The 23682-nt window shown below is 34.0% G+C and overlaps 1 protein-coding gene across 4 annotated transcripts in view; it reads left to right on the top strand.

Moving 5' to 3' along the window:
• The window catches only part of ARHGAP5 (Rho GTPase activating protein 5), an 84158-nt gene that overhangs the window by 4852 nt on the left and 55624 nt on the right, over window positions 1–23682 (top strand). For all 4 annotated transcript variants that reach the window (XM_028505467.2, XM_028505469.2, XM_028505471.2 and 1 more), the window contains exon 2: window positions 7779–11669. In XM_028505467.2, coding sequence (XP_028361268.1) covers window positions 7950–11669 — 3720 coding nt within the window. In that variant the 5' untranslated portion in view covers window positions 7779–7949. The remainder of the gene's footprint in view (window positions 1–7778; window positions 11670–23682) is intronic.

Here is a 23682-nt window from a genome sequence, read left to right as displayed (position 1 = left end):
GACTTTTTTGTCTTTATTTCTTGTATGGAGCAGCTGATCATCAAGCTCTTTGCCTTGATTTGCTCTTTTTAGTTCGGTGATAGTTTAGGTGCTTTAAACCTCCAGTATCCGTCCATCTCTTGAACCTTGTGCCCCAGCAAATCTAATTTTGTATTCCACGTCTAGTCTATAATGTCTTATTGCTTATTACAAGGTCTAACTTGTTTTTGTTCTTGAAGACCCTCTATAGTCATATCTTGTATCTTCAGAAATAAAAGAAATATGTCTCTACTTTCCAACATGGCGATTGTGCTCTACCAATCTATCCTAATCACATACCTGGAAGGACTTCTGTTTTAGATCCAAATCCAATTTATTTTTCAAAGTTTACTCAGATCATTTGTCTGAGTAAACTTTGAACTGAAACTTGGTCTGCAGATTACGGCCTCTGGGCAAAATTCCCCCTTCTGCTTGCTTTTGTATAATGGGTTTTTACATTTTGAAATGGTTAAGGAAACAATTAAAATAATATTTTGTGATGTGTTAAAGTTACATGAAATTCAAGTTTCAATGTCCATGAACATACCATGGTCATTTACTTATGAGGTATTATGTATGGTGGGGTGGTTTTTTTGTTTTGTTTTGTTTGGCTCTGTGAGTGCAGATTTGAATAGTTGTAACAGACATTGTATGGAACACAAGACCTAAAATATTTACTGTCTGGTCTTTTACAAAAAGTTTTCAAAGCTCTGATCTATTTCAGTTAGTGCTGATTTTTCATTTATTTGAATTACTATTGAATTTATCACTTCTATTACTTTTGTTTTCAGAGCTTCTTAAAATTAGTGGGTAAAGTGTTTTTGAGCCTATTTTTTAAAAAAACCTGTACCACCTATTTAGTCTATACCTCTTCCCAAGATTCTTATTCGACTTGTTAGTGTCGCCATCATTAGGAAAATTTGTTAAACTACTTAATGTAGTTTGTTAATGAAAGTAATGGTTTCCCTCCTGTATAGCTTTGCACTATTGAATGTCAGGTTACTGTACATCCTTTTCCCTGCTTCTCATTTCTCCAAAGTGAGGGAAAGGAAGGGACTCAGTCCCTTGGAAGGGAGGTGAGCATGTTGATAGCACTGGTTTAGTGGACTTCTCTATACATACCTTTGTACCCTCAAAACCTCTTGACATGAAGCTAAAGAGAGATAGTGGCTAAGCCCAGTAAATACTTAATGAGTTGTTTACATAGGTTGATAAAAATGAAGTGACCTTTGGTTCACCACAGAATAAGGAAGTGGTCTAGAGAGTTTAGAATAACTTTCACACTAAGGCCTGCCTCAGTGACAACATGTTGAAGCAAGTATTGATTAAATAATAAGGTAGGCAGTTAATCTATTTGGGAATGGTTTAGGATGGTCATTGGTTCTCAAATATTTTGTTAAGTGAAACTTTTTTTTAACTAGTACATTTTTAAAATATTAAAAGGTAAAAATGGGTAAAAACAGGATTAGGTTTGTCAAGTAGGGCTTTTGGGGAGCTTCTAGGGTACTCCCTGCTTACAACCTCCTGGAAATCTTTCCATTGAACTGTGAGACATACAGTTTATAAATCCATAATTCGAGTTAATGAGCAGACTGTAGTTCTTGGGAAAAAGCTGGACTTTTTATCAGAATATTCTGCTATACCAGACTTTATGGGCCCATAGCAGTATGTGATTTTTGTTAATTGTGACTAAAAATACGAGTTAAGGATTGCTTAGTGGCTTAGGATCTAAATCTGGAGATTGATTCATTCAATCACCAAATATTTGAGCACCTGCTGTGTGTCAGGCACTGCTCTGGGTTCTGGGAATATGGATAAAAAACAAACAAACCAAACTTTCATCCTAAACGTTTAATCATAAATCCTAACAAGATATGCTTCCAGGTTATTTAGTTACTATGTAAATTGGTAAAATTTTTAATAGATTCTCTCTTTATTCACCTGATTATAGTCTTATCTAAAGATTAATTCATAGAAATGATGACTTTTTTAGTGTTTCTTTCACCCTGAAGATTGTGTACTTATGTACCTTGGTCAAAAAAAATATTATGGAATGCGATCAACTCTCTTACAGGTATTACATTGTTTGTTTACTTAGCTACCTTATATATGTTAAAACAGCTTCTTCATCTCCTCTTCTAATTTTTCACAGCATTGATGGATTTGTCAATGAAAATGAACAACATTAAGAGAAGTAACAGTATGTCAATATTACACCATATTCATCTTTTAGTACCATTTGACATTTTTGTTCTTAAACTGTTCTAGATAAGTTTACCTAAGATTTTGGGATGTACAGGGTCTGGCACAAATAACACCACTTTTTATTACAAACTCACGAGCATGTAATTCTGTAACATAACAGTGTCGCAGTCAAGTACACCGTATGACATTTTAGGTGAAATGTTCAAATTAAAACTATAAATTTTTATACCTATATTATTACCCTATGAACCACACTCAAGCAAGCCTTACTTCTGTTGGACCCTGTATGATAATCTTTGGGCTTGGGTGTTTCTTCTCTCTTGGATATCTGTTTATATAAGGGATATCTCATTTCACTTAAAGAATATGGAACACATAATTATAATTATAAAATTACACTTTCTGTGTAATTAGGTCTTAAAAAATGTAATTTCCTATATGAAATATTTGACTTTTAAAATGTGTCAAAAATAAAAATTAGATGATTATTCTGGCTGAATTAATTGTTATAGATCATAGTCTTCATTCTGATAGTTTAATTTTTTGACTAAATTTTTAGTGCCTTAAAATTTGTACATATTTCCTCCATAGTTTTAGAAAACATTTTAGATTAATAAATTATAGCACTTATTTAGTAAACATAATATACTTCACTTTTTGTTTGCCATGGAATGAAGAACATTTTTATTTTAATATATGTTACAGGATTCATGCATTTATTGAGTAGTTCCTGTGTGGGAAGACCCTTTTGTAGGCTCTTAGGATGTATTGATGAAATAAAAATATGCATCTTTGTGAATTTTTATTAAACCTGAAGTAGGGTGGGGAAAGGGATAGAGTTAATAACAAATAAAATAAGTTGTATAGTGAGTTAGGAGGTAAGGAGTTAAGTGGGGGTGGGGGAGTTTGGTGGGGGGTATTAGGAAAAGTAAGTGCAAACATAAGAACATGCTTAATGTGTCAAGGAACTGTTCCGTGTTCCTCATTGTGCCTGGAGCAGAATGAGAGTGGGGCCAATAGTAGCACACAGAGTTGGGGAAGGAAGATCTTACAGTAAGTCATTGAAAGGACTTGTTTTTTCACTTTTAGGAGCAACTGGAGAGTTTTGAGCAGAAGAATGGGAAGCTCTAACTTATGTTTTAAGAGGAACAGTCTGGATGTTCTGATGGGAATAAACTGGGGAAGGGGAGAAGGAGTGGAAGTGGGGAAGTTAGTTTAGAAGGCTTTGGAGTATTCTGGGGCCAGAGATGATGGTCAGAGTTACAGCACTAAAGGTAGTGAAAAATGATAGATTATGGACATATTTTGAAGAGAGATCCAGTAGGAATTTCCTGACGCTATAACTTCAAAGGTTAAAATATTTTTTAAATTATAGTTATTATTAATGAATGTAGTTTTGAGGAAAGGTACAAACAAAATTTTAGTTTAAATCCAAAATTACTAATGATCTGTCTCTTTTTTTCTTTTCTTTTTTTTTTTTGGAGTTTCCAAGATTCCTTATACAACTTCAAAAAAGGTTGTGTTTTTTTTTTTGCAGAAAGCCACTTCATGTTAAAACTGCAATAAAAGGAGCATGTTACATTTGCATGGCTTAGTAAAAATGTCTTAGGAAACTTAGTTGTAGAGATAGCTTTATTTCAGCAGACAATTCTAGGACAGTTCCACTCAAATTATACATTGTATTCATTTCTTTAAGGATAGTTAATCTAAACATTTCCTTGAAATAAGATTATCTAAATTATCTAAAGGCAAAATGAGAAACTGCATTGCAGAGTAAGTAAAAGCTTAGTAACAAAAATGTTCTAATCTTCAAGTAAAAATTATTCATTGAGAGATTCTTAACTCTAACTTTGAGTATGTCATTGCTCCTCTTGTCTTGGTTTACTCGAGTAAAAATAAGCATAATGCTAGAAGTTAGAAAATGAGGTTTTATTAAAGTTATATCAAATGTAGAAAAGAAATATGTGATTGACATACATATTACCATTAAACATATTTGAAAGGAATTTTCAAAGTAAACATCCCGCACGTAGACATTGGCCATTAGTTTATTACTGGTGGACATAACAAAACAATGGATTCTTTCTCTGCATGGTAGAAAAAATACCTTGGTTAGTGAGTAGAGGGCAATTTTGACTTGGATGTTGAGGGCCAGTAAATTCATGTATTTATAAAACTACCCAAGTGTCTGAAATTAAACTCCCTTTTAATCTACTAACAGCTAACCTCATGAAAGCTGTCTTTCTCTGTGAGGTGTAGTACCATACTCACCTAAACAAATGACAGAATATTTTTGAGGGCAGGGTGGTGGCAATTTTTTTCTGGTCTGGGGTTTCTAAAACCTTTTTAAAATCTGAAAACACTTTGAGTTAAGTAAACCTATAAATCAGATAAAGAAAGTACTGCTCTTTTGAGAGTTGAAAGGAGAAAGCAATACTATTTGCTCAGTATTCTTTCCTACCCCTAGGTGAAAGAATTTTTCCACAGTTTGAAAATCACTACCCGGTGACTCATGACATAAGCTCTTGGAGCTGACTTTAGAATACCAGCAGGTAGCCCACCTGTGAGAGCATTGTTAGAAAGGACATGGATGTTCCTTACTGTATCTAATTGGTAGTTTATTGTGAATTTTCTGTGAAAACCATAAATGTCATGCAGATCTAACTTATTTTAATTAAAATTTTAATATTCATGATTCAGAGACTGCTGCTATCCAATTAATTGCAGTCTGTCAAAGCCTTAGTATTAAAATTTGTTCTCAATATAATACAGTTTTATTTCTCTTTTAGATAAAAAGCCTCCTAGTTTTCAGTAACCAATGAAAGGGTGATGACTTCATGACCCCATTCATCTTTGTTTTAAAATACATTTTGTGATAGTGTTTTGTTTCTGCTCTTATAATCTTAAGATAGAAAGCTATCTCATTATTTTGAGGTTTATGTTATAGGAGAGCAGAAATGAGTTTTAATGTGTTTGGATAAGCATAAAGAAATATTAATAAAAATATGACTGGCAAGGATTTGATTTATAGTTGAAAAGTGTCTGCAGTACTCAGGTCTTTATGGGATAGTCTTATTATATCTCTATTAACAACTTCATCTTCAACTGTGGAAAAGGGGACTGTCTTCGAATTGCTCTTAATTTTTAGAATAGGTATTTATTTAAGAAAGGGTTTTATGTAGTTCTGTTGTATTGTTTAATATAAAAATTCCCTAAAGTAATCACTAGATAAGTTTTCTTTCGATGTACATTTTAAAGTGTATTGTCTGTAGTATTTTGTTTTTCTAGTAAGGAAAGCTAGACCTCATATTCTACTGTTTTCAGTTGTTTTCCTTGTTAGCTATCGATTCATGCTGTTTTCACCAACTAGTTTCCCTTTTTATCACTGTGTAACTTTGTCCAGTTAATTCACTGTTTTCTTTTTGGTCAATATCCATAAATAAAGTAGTACAATTGTTATTTTATTTAGGTTTAGATAACCTAAAGTTTAGGTAAAGAATGTTAAACTTGTTGCTAAGTGCAAACCCCAATTTGACCAGATTAAGATTTTAAAAAATTTTACTAAAAAAAAGAAAGTTAATGCAATTGGATGCGATAGTCCTAATTTTTTAAAAAAATTCTTCACCCAAGGATATGTTTATTGATTTTAGAGGGGGAGATTAAACACCATTTTTTTGCTAGGCAGTTAACATTTGAAAAAATTATTTAGTTCTTAAAATTTGTATAGATAATGTAACCCCATTTTATAGATGGGGGAACCATGCCTCAAGAGATTTAGGTCTTTACTGTTGTCATAAATGAGGATATAATAGTCCTACTTGTAATTGGTTGTATTTATTTGTAGTTTTCTACTTCTTTTTTTGCTTCTTCAACATAATAATCTATTTATTACAGAGATGAACCTAATAAACATTTTGTTTGAATATCACATGGCTGATATTAATATTTAGTTGAGGCTAATAAACTTCTGAAATACAAGTATAAGGCTGAAGTTTTATTTTTAAATATTTTACCTGAAATGATAGTCAAAAATTTAAATTACGAGAACAGCTTCTCTCTATCATTTGTTGTTAGTATACCAAATATGCAGCATAATCTGAATAGATGTTTACTTGAAGTTGAGGTCAGTGGGGAAGCGAGGTATTGGGGGCCAGGTGGTAGCTCTTTCCTTACGTTTATTTTTATTGTCATGTTCTTTATATTCTTTACGTAGATTAAAGATAACTTTAACATATGTTGGTATATATAACTGGATATTTTCCCTATCCTGTAAAATTTTGATGTGGTAGAAATGATGTATTGCTTTTAATTCAACATCAAAAGAATGTGAAGACTCTCCCAAGTAAAATTACTTGAGACTGAGTCATTGCTTCCATATAAATAACCTAAATTACATGGAATTCTTAAAAGTTATTTAATGTTGCTGCTATATAAAATACTTCTAAAAGATTGTCTCAAATGTATACTTTTAAAATTCTTTGTAGCTTGGTGCTACTCAAATGTGGCTCATGAGCTCTTTGTAACTGAAAGAAAGAAATGTAGAAATCAAGGACATTTAGAAATAATTTGACAGTAATTTTATGTCTCTTGGATCTAACAAGAAATTGGGGCTTAGATTTTTAAAAAATGTTATTTATGCCCTGGCTGGGTGGCTCAGTTGATTGGAGTGTCATCCCATACACCAAAAGATTACCAGTTCAGTTCCTAGTCAAGGCACATACCTAGGTTGTGGGTTCGATCCCTCGTTGAAATGTGTAGGGGAGGCAACTAATTGATGTTTCTCTCTCACATTGTCTCTCTCTCTAAAATCAATAGGCGTATCCTCAGGTGAAGATCTTTTAAAGATGTTACTTATTTTACAAAAGTGAGCTTATAGATAAATAAGTAAAAAATTGATTCTTATTTACCTTAGTGTGAGAAGCATTGATCTAGTCAAATATTGTCATTATTTGCACTAACTGTCCATTTATTTCTATTTCCACTTGTAAGTATTTGAATATATTAATTGTCTTTGGGCATAATATTTGATGGACTTCAAAGGAGTGTTGACATTTCTTGAAAATTTTTAAATTCTAAAATCTTGGTAATAAATTCATATGAAATTTCATTTTAGGGAACAAGTTGTGAGAGATCAGGTTAGAAAGCATGTTGTTTAAAGGTTGTGAGGGAGTTGTTAAAGCAGTTACTAAATATACTAGTTAGTACATTTTAGTTACAACAAAGCATAATCCCTAGTCATTGAAGGTAGGGGAAAGGGCTAGTTGTTTTTTTAAACTATAGGAAAGACTAGAGACAAAATGCACATTTGGTTAATAGGGCTTATTTTAAAGATTGTGAGATTAAATTTTGTATTAGTTATATTAATTGTTAGAATTGCCTTAAATTTTGAGGTCGTTTTCCATTTATAACAATATACCACAGACTCTTTATGATGATTTTTAAAAAATACATCCAGTGTTAACTTGCATGGTGCTTTGTTGTGGCTATCTTAATATGTATATAATTTAATGTGTGTAATTCGTGATTAAGATTTGTCCTTTTTCTCTTCTTTCTAGGAAGATGATGATCTATATGATTTTGAAGACCTTCCTGCACAAAAATGAGGGAAATACAAAGAACCAAATATAGTTCTGAAATTCAGGATCTATATTTTGAGATGATTTTATTTTCAGAATGAGAAGTATATCTGGTTACCTTTATGAATGTAGAGACATGAGAAGAGGGTAATGATGGCAAAAAACAAAGAGCCTCGCCCCCCATCCTATACTATCAGTGTAGTTGGACTCTCTGGGACTGAAAAAGACAAAGGTAACTGTGGAGTTGGAAAGTCTTGTTTGTGCAATAGATTTGTACGCTCAAAAGCAGATGAATATTATCCAGAGCATACTTCTGTGCTCAGTACCATTGACTTTGGAGGACGAGTAGTAAACAATGATCACTTTTTGTACTGGGGTGACATAACACTAAATGGTGAAGATGGAGTAGAATGCAAAATTCATGTCATTGAACAAACAGAGTTCATTGATGACCAGACTTTCTTGCCTCATCGGAGTACAAATTTGCAACCGTATATAAAACGTGCAGCTGCCTCTAAATTGCAGTCAGCAGAAAAACTAATGTACATTTGCACTGATCAGCTAGGCCTGGAGCAAGACTTTGAACAGAAGCAAATGCCTGAAGGGAAGCTCAACGTGGATGGATTTTTATTGTGCATTGACGTAAGTCAGGGATGCAATAGGAAGTTTGATGATCAACTTAAATTTGTGAATAATCTTTTTGTCCAACTATCAAAATCGAAAAAACCTGTAATAATAGCAGCAACTAAATGTGATGAATGTGTGGATCACTATCTTAGAGAAGTTCAGGCCTTTGCTTCAAACAAAAAGAACCTTCTTGTAGTGGAAACATCAGCACGATTGAATGTCAACATTGAAACATGTTTCACTGCACTGGTACAAATGTTGGATAAAACTCGTGGCAAACCTAAAATTATTCCCTATCTGGATGCTTTTAAAACACAGAGACAACTTGTTGTCACAGCAACAGATAAGTTTGAAAAACTTGTGCAGACTGTGAGAGATTATCATGCAACTTGGAAAACTGTTAGTAACAAATTAAAAAATCATCCTGATTATGAAGAATATATCAACTTAGAGGGAACAAAAAAGGCCAGAAATACATTCTCAAAACATATAGAACAACTTAAACAGGAACATATAAGAAAAAGAAGAGAAGAATATATAAATACCTTACCAAGAGCTTTTAACACTCTTTTGCCAAATCTAGAAGAGATTGAACATATGAATTGGTCAGAAGCTTTGAAGCTGATGGAAAAAAGAGCAGATTTTCAGTTATGTTTTGTGGTGCTAGAAAAAACACCTTGGGATGAAACTGACCATATAGACAAAGTTAACGACAGACGAATTCCATTTGACCTCCTAAGCACTTTAGAAGCTGAAAAAGTCTATCAGAACCATGTACAACATCTAATATCAGAGAAGAGGAGGGTAGAAATGAAGGAAAAATTCAAAAAGACTTTGGAAAAAATTCAGTTCATTTCACCTGGGCAGCCATGGGAAGAAGTTATGTGCTTTGTTATGGAGGATGAAGCCTTCAAATATATTACAGAGGCTGATAGCAAAGAAGTGTATAGTAGGCACCAGCGAGAAATTGTTGAAAAAGCCAAAGAAGAGTTTCAGGAGATGCTTTTTGAGCATTCTGAACTTTTTTATGATTTAGATCTCAATGCAACACCTAGTTCAGATAAAATGAGTGAAATTCATACAGTTCTGAGTGAAGAACCTAGATACAAAGCTTTACAGAAACTTGCACCTGATAGGGAGTCTCTTTTACTTAAGCATATAGGGTTTGTTTATCACCCCACTAAAGAAACATGTCTCAGTGGCCAAAATTGTACGGACATTAAAGTAGAACAGTTACTTGCCAATAGTCTTTTGCAGTTGGATCACAGCCGCTTACGGTTGTATCACGAGAGTACCAATATAGATAAAGTTAACCTTTTCATTTTAGGGAAGGATGGCCTTGCCCAAGAACTAGCAAATGAGATAAAGACACAATCCACCGATGATGAGTATGCCTTAGATGGAAAGATTTATGAACTTGATCTTCGACCAGTTGATGCCAAGTCGCCTTACTTTTTAAGTCAGTCATGGACTGTCGCCTTTAAACCACATGGGTGCTTCTGTGTATTTAATTCCATTGAGTCACTGAACTTTATTGGGGAATTTATTGGAAAAATAAGAACTGAAGCTTCTCAGATCAGAAAAGATAAATATATGGCTAATCTTCCATTTACATTAATTCTGGCAAATCAGAGAGATTCTATTAGTAAGAATCTACCAATTCTCAGGCACCAAGGGCAGCAGTTGGCAAACAAGTTACAGTGTCCTTTTGTAGATGTACCTGCTGGTACATATCCTCGTAAGTTTAATGAAACCCAAATAAAGCAAGCTCTAAGAGGAGTATTAGAATCAGTTAAACATAATTTAGATGTAGTAAGCCCAGTTCCCACCAGTAAGGATGTATCAGAAGCTGACTTGAGAATTGTCATGTGTGCCATGTGTGGTGATCCATTTAGTGTGGATCTTATTCTTTCACCTTTCCTTGATTCGCATTCTTGCAGCGCTGCTCAAGCTGGACAGAATAATTCCCTAATGCTTGATAAAATCATTGGTGAAAAAAGGAGGCGAATACAGATCACAATATTATCATACCATTCCTCAATTGGAGTAAGGAAAGATGAACTTGTTCATGGATATATATTAGTTTATTCTGCTAAACGAAAAGCGTCAATGGGAATGCTTCGAGCATTTCTTTCCGAAGTTCAGGACACCATTCCTGTACAGCTGGTGGCAGTTACTGACAGCCAAGCAGATTTTTTTGAAAATGAGGCCATTAAAGAGTTAATGACTGAAGGAGAACACATTGCGACAGAGATCACTGCTAAATTTACAGCGTTGTATTCTTTATCTCAGTATCATCGGCAAACCGAGGTCTTTACGCTGTTTTTCAGTGATGTTCTAGAGAAAAAAAATATGATAGAAAATTCCTATTTATCTGATAATACAAGGGAATCAACCCATCAGAGTGAGGATGTTTTTCTGCCATCTCCCAGAGACTGTTTTCCTTATAACAACTACCCTGATTCAGATGATGATACAGAAGCACCACCTCCTTATAGTCCAATTGGAGATGATGTACAGTTGCTTCCAACGCCTAGTGACCGTTCCAGATATAGATTAGATTTTGAAGGAAATGAATATCCTATTCATAGCACCCCCAACTGTCATGACCATGAACGCAACCATAAAGTGCCTCCACCTATTAAACCTAAACCAGTTGTACCTAAGACAAATGTGAAGAAACTGGATCCAAACCTTTTAAAAACAATTGAAGCTGGTATTGGTAAAAATCCAAGGAAACAGACTTCCCGGGTGCCTTTGGCACATCCTGAAGATATGGATCCTTCAGATAACTATGCGGAACCCATTGACACAATATTCAAACAGAAGGGCTGTTCTGATGAGATATATGTTGTCCCAGATGATAGTCAGAATCGCATTATTAAAATTCGAAACTCATTTGTAAACAACACCCAAGGAGATGAAGAAAATGGATTTTCTGAAAGAACCTCAAAAAGTCATGGGGAACGGAGGCCTTCAAAATACAAGTATAAATCTAAAACCCTGTTTAGTAAAGCCAAGTCATACTATCGAAGAACACATTCAGATGCAAGTGATGATGAGGCTTTCACAACTTCTAAAACAAAAAGAAAAGGAAGACATCGTGGAAGTGAAGAAGATCCACTTCTTTCTCCTGTTGAAACTTGGAAAGGTGGTATTGATAATCCTGCAATCACCTCAGACCAGGAATTAGATGATAAGAAAATGAAGAAGAAAATCCACAAAGGAAAAGAAGATAAAAAGGTAAATTTTATTTATGGCCAGTAATGTTTATAAAGATATTTGTTTTTACCTTAAAAATTTTTTTTAAAGATAACGGAATTGGTGTCAGTGAGAACTTAAGCTGCATTTTTATTGTAAATAAAATTATCAGCTCTTTAAATTTTTCTAAATGTTTTATGAGGGTATTTTTTTGTTGCTGGTTGTATTGAATTTTGATTATTTGTGCTTTATCTTATTTGGTGTAGTTTTATTTCATATTCAGCATGAAAATTCTAGTTGAATATATTCTTTATAGAAATCCATATATCCACAGTAATTTTGTTCTTTGTTTCATTTTGTAAGCATCCCATTCGTCTTTTTTTCCTGCTGACCAGTTTTGCAATATTAATTTCATATACGTGTCTCACTCAAACATATTAATAGTACAATAAAACTAAAAATGTATAGACTTGGAAATTTAATATCTTATCCAGAAAGCTTCTTTGGATAGTGGTATACTGCCTAAAGGCTTGCAGAAAGGTTTCTTAAATTTGAATTACAGAATTCTGTCCAAATAGCAAGCTTTTTCTATTTTAAATAGTTACTAATTTATCTGATATTAAGCATTAGAAACCTAAGTGTGTGTGCTATTAAAGTTTAATAGTTTATTTTTATTAGATATTTTTCACAGTGCTACTTAAGCAGCTTCACTTTTTTAAAGTGTATTTTAACGATTATGCTATTACAGTTGTCCCATTTTTTTTCTCCGCTTTCTCCCCCTCCTTCCTGTAACCACCCTGCCTTCCAGCATTCCTCCTGCTTTGTTCATGTCCATGGGTTGTACGTATAAGTTCTTTGGCTTCTACATTTCCTGTGTTATTCTTAATGTCCCCATCTATTGTGTACCTACCAATTATGCTTCTTATTCCCTGTACCTTTTCTCCAATTCTTTTCATTCCCTGCTAATAACCCTCCATGTGAGCTCCATTGCTGTGATTCTGTTCTTGCTCTAGTTGTTTGCTTAGGGTTTGTTTTTTTTTTTACGTTCAGTTGTTGATAGTTGTGAGTTTGTTGTCATTTTAATGTTCATAGTTTTGATCTTCTTTTTCTTAGATAAGTCCCTTTTAATATTTCACATAACAAGGAGTTGGTGATGATGAACTGCTTTAACTTGACCTTATCTATGAAGAATTTTATCTGCCCTTCCATGCTAAATGATAGCTTTGCTGGATAGAGTAATCTAGGTTATAGGTCCTTACCTTTCAGGACTTTGAATACTTCTTCCAGCCCTTTCTTGCTTGTAAAGTTTCTTTTGAGAAATCAGGTGATAGTCTTATGGGAATTCCTTTGTAGGTTAAACTCTCTCCTTTCCTCTTGCTGCTTTTAAGATTGTCTCCTTATCTTTAATCTTGGGTAATTAATTATGATGTATCTTGGTGTGTTCCTCCTAGAATCCAACTTCTTTGGGACTCTGAGCTTTCTAGACTTGGACATCTAGTTCCTTCACTAGATTGGGGGAGTTCTCCATTATTTTTTCAAATAAGTTTTCAATTTCTTCCTCTTCCTCTTCTCCTTCTGGCACCCCTATGATTTGGATGTTGAAGCACTTAAAGTTGTCCCAGAGGTTCATAAGCCTCTCCTCGTTTTTTTGAATTCTTGTTTCTTCGTTCTGTTCTGATTGAACGTTTATTTCTTCCTTCTGTTCCAAGTCTTTGATTTGAGCCCCAGTTTCCTTCCCTGTACTGTTGGTTCTCTGTATATTTTTCTTTATTTCACTTTGCATAGCCTTCACTTCTTTATTTTGCAGCTGTACTCAATCATTTCTGTGAGTATCCCGATTACCAGTGTTTTGAACTCTGCATCTGATAGGTTTAGCTATCTCCTTATCACTTAGTTCTTTTTCTGGAATTTTGATCTGTTCTTTTATTTGGGCCATATTTCTTTGTCTCAGCACATCTGTTAGGTTGTAGGGGGAGGAGCCTTATGTATTTGCCGAGGTGGGGCAACCCACTTGACTGCATTGTGGTGCTATGTGTGGCAGGGGGCGGGTCAGAAAGGTAACAATGTCACTTGCTTGGTTCTTGCCCTGCCTTCAGTCACTTTCTTTGCTTCCCAGAATCGGATTGTGCCCCTTCAGTTGCTGATTCCCAGGTAGGTGGACTTGTGTATGTTCTAGGATCCTGGTAGGCCCTTCCAAAGGACTCTCCTGTGAAAATGAGAATTTCTCCCACTACTGTAACCTTCACAGGTTTTTACAGCCAGAGGTTTTGAGGCTTTAGTTTCATGTGCTGGAACCCTGGGTTGTATGTGTTTTGTCTCACTTCCTAGTTGTTCCTCCAGGCTTATTCCCCATGTGAATGTGGGATATCCTGGTCTGCCAGCTGCTGCCTCAGCCACTCCCTCACCTGCCCCCTGGACCACCCAGTCTGCCCATCTGCAACCTTGTCATGTGTCCTCACTGCCTGGGCTTCCCATCTCCGCCCTTTCTGCCAGTCTGGGTGAATGTTTCTTTAAGTCCTTGGTTGTCGGACTTCCATACAGTTCAATTTTCTGGCAGTCCTGGTTATTTTTGTTTTTAAATTGGTTCTTATCCTTCTTTTGGTTGTTCTAGGAAGCAAAGTGTATCTGCCTACAACCTCCATCTTGGCTGCAAGCTGTCAGTGCCTTTACTTTTAATGCTATTGTATTTGACACTGGAGTGTACATAAACTTTTTTTCATTATATAATACATATGATTTTTTTTATTGTCATTCTATTATAGTTGTCCTGATTTTTCCCCCTTTAACTTTTATTCAAGGTTTTTACGATTTTCAGATGGCATTCAGTAGTCTTTTATTCTACGTATTGCTAATTTCTTCATTCAATAAGACCATCGCCGTAATATTTACTCCAGCTGTCTGCTGTTTATTAAGCCCAATTGAAGATACAGATATTTTGAGTGAGTTTTCTTACATATAATAATTGCTGCCCCATAGTTGGGTAGACCTCATTTTACTTTCTAAATTTAAGTTGCAATATTCCCTTATTTTATCGTTGTTTTTTAGATTAGGTATTTAAACTGTTGAAATAAAGCTCATCTAGATCTACACCACAAATTCTGACTCAAGCCACACAGTTAACTAAATATCTCTGGCATTTTTTCACCTTATTATCACTAGACCTCACTATATATATTATCACTGCCAAAAGACTTCAGTGTTTTTCTTTTAATTTGCTTATGTTATTAAAATTACTTAATGTCTATTAACAAAAATAAAGCATCTACAGTCTTTCTATTTTACATTGCTTTTATTTTTCCTTTTTTTAATAGTATTTATTTATTTTCAGAGAGAGAAGAAAGGAGGGAGAAAGAGAGGGAGAGAAACATCAGTGTGTGGTTGCCTCTCGAGTGACCCCTAGTGGGGACCCGGCTCATAACCTAGGCATGTGCCCTGACAGGGAATGGAACTGGTGACCTTTTGGTTTAATCCACTGTGGCTTAATCCACTGAGCCACATCAGCGAAGGCTATTTTTCCATATTTGATCACAACTCTACTTAATTGTTTTGCTAACTTTTTATCTTGATATAATTTCAACTTAGAGAAAACTTGCAGAAAGAGTAAAGAGTTTAATTTTGTATACCTTTTACCGAGATTTGCCAATTGTTTACATTTTGTCCTACTTTCTTGAGCTGTATGTGAGTTTTGGGGCAGGGGGGTGTTTTTTTCCTGAGCCCTTTAGCATCAAGTTGGAGATATTGGACTTTTTTTTTTAACCGTTAACTGCTTTATTGTGTACTTCTTAAGAACAAAAATATTCTCTTAAGTAGCAACAGTACAAATACCAAATTCAGGGAATTTAACAATGAAACCACACTATAGTATTCCCCTTTGTCTGTGAGGGATGCATTCCAAGACTGCCAGTGGCTTCCTGAAATTGTGGATAGTACCAAATCCTATATATTGCCGTGTACATACCTATGATAAAGTTTAATTTATAAATTAGCACAGTGAGAGATTAATAATAACTTATTATAAAATAGAACAATTATAATAATATACTGTAATAAAAGTTATGTGACTATGGCATTATTGAGTAAAATAAAGGTACCATATTTTTTCGGACTATAAGATGCACTTTCTACCCTCCCCCCACCCCCACCCCCCAAAACTTGGGAGGAATAATGATTGTTAATGCTGCTGTTGAGTTCTGTTTACATTTACATTGATGAAATATTACATTATTTATGTTATTAAATATTTTACCACATTTTTTGTTTCAAAATTTTTTTCCCTATTTTCCTCCTCTAACACCTATGTGCATCTTATGGTCCGAAAAAAATGTGGTACTTGAAAATAAGCACTGTGATACCAGGATACTTGATCTGCTAACCTAGCTGACTATAAGTGAGGAGTGAATAGGTGGCATACACAGTGGAGATGCACTGGACAAAGGGATAATTCATGTTCTAAGCAGAATGAAGCAGAACAGTGAAAGGTTTCATTACGCTAGTCAGCACCTGATTTGAAACTTATGAAATGTTCATTTCTGGAATTTTCCACTTAATATTTCTGGACCAAAATTGATGAAAGTAACTGAAACTGCATAAAGGGAAGCTGTGGATGTGTGTATGGGGTGGTCAACTACTATATTATTTCATCTCCAATCTATGTTCAAAAAGATAAAAACATTTTTGGAACATAGAGTTTTGACATTTTGAACCTATTTTCCAATGATCTTTTTATCTTCCAGTACACCTAATTTTTATTTAGTTCGAATCATTGTATACATATATTTTTTTCACTTAATTGTATTTTGCCATATCACTTCTTAGTCTTTCAAATTATACTTTGTCATTACATAGTTCTCCATTTAGCAAATTATATCAAAACTGGATGGTTAGGCTTCCAAGTTTAAAATTTTGCTCTCTTTTATTTAAGTGGCTAATTAATTTGCTTTGAAGTTTGTTCCATTTGGATTATATCTTTAGGATAAATGTACAAAAGGCATGAGTATTTCCATGACTTGATATTATGACTATAGATCTTTCATTGTTAATTTCTTTACTCTGAGCACTGTGAGGGGAAGGAATGTACCAAATTTGTATCTATAGTCTGAAATTTCAGTGTAGTTCCTGGTTCCAGTCAATTAATGATAATGTTCTTTAAATTGAATTAAATCTCTTTCCATCTGATTTGTCCTATCTAATTAACTATATTTTATGAATTCTAAAATTTATTTTTCTAACTTTTTAAAATCTCAAATCTGGATATGTCTAACAATTGATGGCGTGCCATAATTTAAGTAACAGGTTTGGTGGGGTTTTTTTTTTTTTCTTTTAGAGGAACATAAACAGTAATGGGGTTTTTGGTTTTTTTAGAGGAATATAAAACATGGTTTTGTTTTCAGTCACTGGCATCTTATATTCACTTATTTCAGTAATTTGTCCTTAATTTTTATAATTCCTAGCCACATTTACAAATAGGAATTAATATCAGACCTAGATTGTCTTTCTCTACCCTTGCAGATTGTTCTTATATTTGATTCAGTGTGTCATATAATATACTTCTTTTCATTTGGTGTCAGTCTTTTCCTTGTTTGTATTGAAGTGGTAAGTTGACTTTGAGTTGTACTTATAATCTGCTTTCTGTTGATTTTACTCTGAGTAGTCTTGGCTGTCTTTTAGAGCTGTTAGAGAATCTCCTTGCACTTTTGTGTACCATTGTTTTAATTTTTAGAGTCATGTGTTATGATACTGGAACCCTAAGGAAACTGGAGAAATGATATTTTAGAAACTTTTAGGTTTATAAGTAATTTTTAAAATCTGCAGATAAATTATTAATATTGATATGAGTTAGCAAAATAGCTCAATATAAGATCAGTAGTCAAAAGTTGACTGCATTGCTATACATAGCAATAAGCAGCTAAACACCGTTTACAAAAGTAAGACAGAGAGTATCAAGTTCCTGGGAGTAACTATAACATCATGTTCAAATCTGTGGGAAAGTATAAAACTTTATTGAAAGACATTAAAGAGGAACTAAATAAATGGGGAGCTAGTGCCTTTTTATCCATCAATATGGCATATCATAAAGAAGTTCTTAAAACTGATGTCTAAGTTCAGTGTTTCATTCAAAGTGTCAAGGGTTTTCAAGAAATATACACTTATTCCAGTCTATATATGGGAAAGCAAAGAACCTAGAATAGGCAGGACACTAATGAATAAGGAAGAAGTGGAGTGGTGATGATGTGTATGTACTTATTCAATCAGATGTAAAATTTAATATTTAAGGCAATGTGGTATATAGCATTGGGATAGGTGCATTGACCAATAGAACAGAATACAGAGCCCCCAAACCACAGACCTCTGGCTTGAAGCTGTCCTTCCAACATGGTAGCTAGATGAGGTCTTGGATTGAGATGTACTGGTCTAGAAGGTGAGAAAAGGCTTCCCTGAGAAGTGTGGTTTTAAGTTAGATCTGATAGATGAATGGGACTTAACTAGGGGACTATTTCATTGGCTGGAAGACGATTTAATGTTGAATGCATAGAATGTTCATGTGGTGAGAGGGAAATATGGTATGTGTTCTTAAAGGAGGTCACTGCATCTGGTCATTGATCTAAGGCAGTGTTGGCATACTTTCTGTAAAGAGCCAGATAATAAATATTTTAGGCTTTGAGGGTAATACAGCCATTGTTATAACTACTAAAATCTGCTGTTGCATTACAGTAGCAGCCATAGAAAAATTTTAAATGGATGAGTTATGGCTATTTTCAAGTACAGGCAGCAAGCTGAATAGAGCCCCCAGGCCATAGTTTTGCTGACCCATTATCTGTGGGAGAGGATAGTATAAGGAGAGATTTGAGAATAGGGACTAGACTCAGATCTTTTTTGCAATGTTAGGAATTTTTGTTATTTAGCCTAAGAGTAATTTGAAACTAGACAATGAATGGATTTGAAATCACTTGGTTTTACTGTGGAGAAGGGATTGAGTGATACGGAAAATCAGTTGGTGTATTATAGTAGTCTAAATGAACCATGATGAAAGCTTTGAGTGTTGGAGGGAAAATATTGGCAATGGATAGAATGGGGTGGATTGGAGAGATACTTAAAATCCATAGTATTTGGTGATGATTTGTATATGTGGGGGAAGGATGAGGATGATGAAAAAAGATAGGAAAGGTAGTTTGTTGGTTTCTAGCTTGTGCAGCTTCATCAGTGCTGATGCTGTTAATGATGTAAAGCATTGGAAATCTACCCAGTTTGGAGTTGGGGTGTGGAAATTATAACTTTGGTTTTAGAGTTCAAGGGGAGATGTCATTTTGGCAGTTCGATATATGAATTCTCAGAGGAGGGGTCTGAGTTGAAGATACATAATTAGGAGGCAGTGAAGGTAGTGAGGGCAATAGGCGAAATGACCCAAAGAGTGAATACAAAGAAGTGTGTATCAGAGCATTGAGGAACTGCTAGTGTTGAATAGACAAGTGGCAGACATGATTCTTAAGAACAGTAAGTGGAGAGTAAGAATAAACCACTCACACTTTCTTAGCTGGGTCCTTCACCTGTAAAATAGGAATAACAGGTAGACCCTGACTTACAATGGTTCAACTTGTGATTTTTTTTTCTTTATGAGGTAATACACATTTAGTGGAAAACATACTTCAGATTTTGAATTTGATTGTTTCCCAGGTTAGCAATATGCTGTATGATACTCCCTTATGATGTTGGGCAGTGGCAGCAAGCCACTGCTTCCAGTCAGGCACACAGTCACAAGGGTAAATAATCGATACTCTACAGTGTACTGTGCTTCCAGTGTTCTGAGCACATTTGAGGCTAACCTATGATGTTCAGTAGGTTAGGTATATTAAGTGCATTTTTGACTTGTGATATTTTCAAACTCATGATTGGTTTATTGGGATGTAACCTCATCATAAGTTGAGGAGGATATGTATAATTCTTGGAATTGTGCTAGAAATTGGAACTATGTGTTTCAAGTGCCTGGCATATAGCAGCGGTCAATATATGCTATTATAGTGTGCTTCAGGCCTGTAATATTTCCAGTATACTCTGCCTGTATTTTAGAATAGTCCTTTGTCCTTTTGCTGGATTAGTTTTGTGACTCATTTATAAAAAAATAATTCTGATTTCTGATCCTGAGTTTTTGTACTACTTAGCTTGTTTTCTCTTAAGAGAAAAATGATATCTTCATTGTATTATCTCCATTATTTGATTCTAAATTGAGAGCTGTAGTCAAGGAATTTTTTCTTAAACATAGAAAATCATAACTTTTGGGCATTGGTGGCATATAAGGAAGGCTCAGAGATTGTTTCTCTTCAACAGCTTAGTTGTTATTCCTGCCAGTCAGAGAGGGTCTTGTGCTTGATGGTCTTTGATTCTGTACTCCAAAGTGAGTTTAGTGTTAGTTACGAAAAGAAAACCTCTAAGACAGTTTCTGATCGCAACCATCAGTGGAAGTTTTTTTTAATTATGACCTATTTATACTTGTAAATACTTCCACAATAGATGAAATCTCACAAAACAATACTTAATCTCTGCTGTGTACATTATTTTGATTTTCTATTCTGTTACAGTGCGGGGGGGGCGGGGGGAGTGCTGGTTGTGACCTACCAAATTAATTTTGTAACCTGCTGTTTGAAAACAGTGCTTTAAGAGAATAGACTGAATGATACAAGTTTTGGAGATATTGATAAAATTGCCAGTGTTTAAACACATCCATTCATTGAAGTTAGTTATATCTGTGTTTAAAAAGCTAGTTTGTTTTTTCTTCAGGATCTGTTTCAGTGCTGTCAACTTGATTCAGATAGATAGTAAATAGTAAAATCCTTGATGATTCATGGTGCATTAGAGTTAAGTTGATATTCTGATGATTTTCATTTTCAACTTTTTAAAATTGTTTTCCTATCTTGTTTTTAGGTCCTGAATTTTTTCGTACTCTTATTTATATCAGCAACTACCAATTCCTGATTTAGTCTCAAATGTTCTTTCCAGTCTGTATTATTTTCTTTGTATTTTACTGCTCCCTTGTTACTAAACCCCAATAGTATATTAGAAGACTCTGCTGCTTTAGCTATTGTAATAGGATTTGGAGCATGTTTGGGAATGAATACTAAAATAGGCATGTTTTCTTTAAATGCTGAATATATATATATATATGTATATATTGAGTCACAAGATAGTTAATTTTAGTAAATAGTGAATTGATACCATGCTATTAATTTGGTAGGTCATTTAGAATGTAATAAAATCTTATGTTTAGAATTATTTGACTTCTGCCTGCCAGAACCTTAGTATTTATTAAGTAAAATGCCTTTTTAAAACACTGTTAACCCAACAGTGGTGGCTATAATTTTCTTTTGGTCCATAAATTGTTCATTTAGGTATAAAAGTAATTAGATATGAAAACATGTCAGTATTGAGCTTTTGTTTATACCAAAGTGCACTAGTTATAGGGTAAGTACTTTTCATTTTTAGTGTATATCACTTAACCTTGACAATCAATTTCAAGAAACTAGGTTCTTGAAAAAATTACAGTTAAAGCTAAATAAAAATTGTATACTAAAAACTTTGTGTAGAAAGAGCAATACTTAACAGATCCAATACAGATAGGGTAAGCTTGCACTTGCTTAATTGGCAAAGTCTTTTACAAAATCTTAAGCTGCTTGAAAGTTCTCAATTTTTTTTAAACTTATTTTTGGGGAATACCTTGGTTAGATTTCTTGGCAGTTGATATAGGATCTCTGTTATATGCATTACCTGCAGACAGTTCCTTTAGGGGAGAGATCTCTTGTGAGGGTAACTTTTGTAAAAGTAGTATGTTCAGAGGAATGAGAAAACTGCTTTCCCAGACCCCTCATCCAGTATCTTTATCAGCCTCTTTGCTTTGAGTTGGGTCCTGTATCCATCCATTCCTAACCAGTAAATTCTGGCCAGAGGAATAGAGTTATGCTGTTGAATGTAGACCCGAGGCTTTATCCTTGGGCCTCTGGATGAAGTTGGCTTTCCCCACATTATGATGAAATTTCTAAAGGATGAAAACCATAGTGTATACTATAGGCAACATTTATATCTTACTTATAATTGATCTCCATGGCCTAGCACAGTATATTATATTGTGATGAGTTTAAGTCAATATGAATATATAGCTTTGTTTTTGTACTGATAATAAAAGAATGGTTTCTGTGTTTGTTTAATAACTAGAACTTATTTTGATTCAAGAAAGCTCTGATTTTATATTCAGCAAGCATCTTACTGAATGCCCACTATGCCTAAACACTGTCTGAAGCTAAGGATGCAAGAGTGACTTAGTTATGGATTCTCCTCTCAAGGAACTCGGTACTCAGTCTAATAAAATTGATTTTGTTGAAAATTACACTTAGAAAGTATTTTTAGCAAGGTTAGCTAAATTTCTGGTTCTTTTTCATTACATTTGGATAGCATTTAGTGGGGAGTCTTTAAACCATTTCTATTTTTTACTGGCTAATTGGCTAACTTGGTCTGATTGATGAGTTCTTTGGTGTTTCTAAAATTTCTCATCATCTTAAAATTGGTTTCTTTGGTAGTATTTCTGGTGCTGGCTACATCAATTTATGGGATTATATAAATGTAGATACATAATGTAAATGTTTCTGCCAATATTTTACTATTCGCTATGTCTTCTGTGCTGTCTGACCATGATGTTTTACTTTTCAAATTATGATTGAAATGTGACTAAGTGGTCAATTTTTAAAGTATAGTTTTAATTCATGTGTTCTGTTGAGACTTAATTTAAATGATTGTGTCAGTGGTATGCTTTTTTTCACTAATTTAAAAGCAAGCGTAAATTTCTTAAGTTTGGCTTTCCATTCAAACTTTCTTTTTTTTTCTTTAGTTTTTATAGTACATTGAATATTTAGCAAAAACTGACATAGCACAAATTATTGAAATTACTCTTATTTCTGCATCATATTATTATAATTTTTAGAATATATTTAGTTCACATATTAAGGAGACACTTCTATAACAGCAGAGATTTTCAATTGGTATGCTGTAGGAGGCACACTGCTGTGCCACCAGAATTTTAAAAATGTGCAATACCTGACTGTGTAGTCAAGGGCACTGACCTCTTTTCCCTTAGATTGTTAAATTAAAAAAATGACAATAGCCAATGTAACAATAGCTGTCTGGTATGGATGAATCAAAATTATAGCAATTTTTTTTGTCAGATTGGCAAAAAATGTAGTTTTTGGTATACTGCAGAATTTCAGTAATTGGTTTGTGTGCCATGAGATAAAAACGGTTGAAAATTACGTGTTCTTGTGTTCTTATTATAATTTTATGTCAATAAACAATTGTTACTATTGCAAGACTTATAGGTACGTTTATAGGGTGGTCAATTTTATGTGCTTCAATATTTGGTACACTTACATATTGTTCCACTCAATCCAGTTAGAATTATTTTTACAATTGGTATAGTTTTATGATTTCTAGTTTTGTGTTTTCTTGTCATTTCCACTGATGTTGTGAAAGAATCCTCATGTAAATAGGGCTTAATTTATGTGACTATAAAGAGAAGCCCCAATAGAGAATTGCTTTTTAAAGCAGTAATTTTTGATGTTTTCAGTTCTTAGAGCAAAATAAAATGGCATGACCAAAGAGATCTTGTGATTTTTTTATCTTACTTTGTCCAAATAGAAAGGCACCTTCCATACTTTGTATAAAGTAATATGTTTTGAGCTTTTTGAAATTGTTCTTAGCCTTTAAAAATCTGAGGACAGATTTAGGTATTTTCCCTGGAAAAATGCACATTCACAAAATTTTATTGGAGTTTTAAGGGTTTAATATATTTGCCTAAGGTGTGAACTAACTTAAGAACCTCTGTTGATGTTAGGGAGGAGGAAGACAATTGAAATTTTTCTTCATTCTTTACTGATGTTCTGACTGGCAAGCATTAGAGTAACAGAAAGCACGTAACAGCTGAGATGGGAAACAAAGGGATCAAGAATGGTTTTAAGAATGAAATGCTAGGTATAATATAAAACTTACTTTAGTTTGAATATACTTTTAAAATATGTAT

This window comes from Phyllostomus discolor, chromosome 1 (genome assembly GCF_004126475.2).
Source record: "Phyllostomus discolor isolate MPI-MPIP mPhyDis1 chromosome 1, mPhyDis1.pri.v3, whole genome shotgun sequence".
In the NCBI taxonomy this organism is placed as follows: domain Eukaryota; kingdom Metazoa; phylum Chordata; class Mammalia; order Chiroptera; family Phyllostomidae; genus Phyllostomus; species Phyllostomus discolor.
This window is presented reverse-complemented; position numbering and strand designations above follow the sequence as displayed.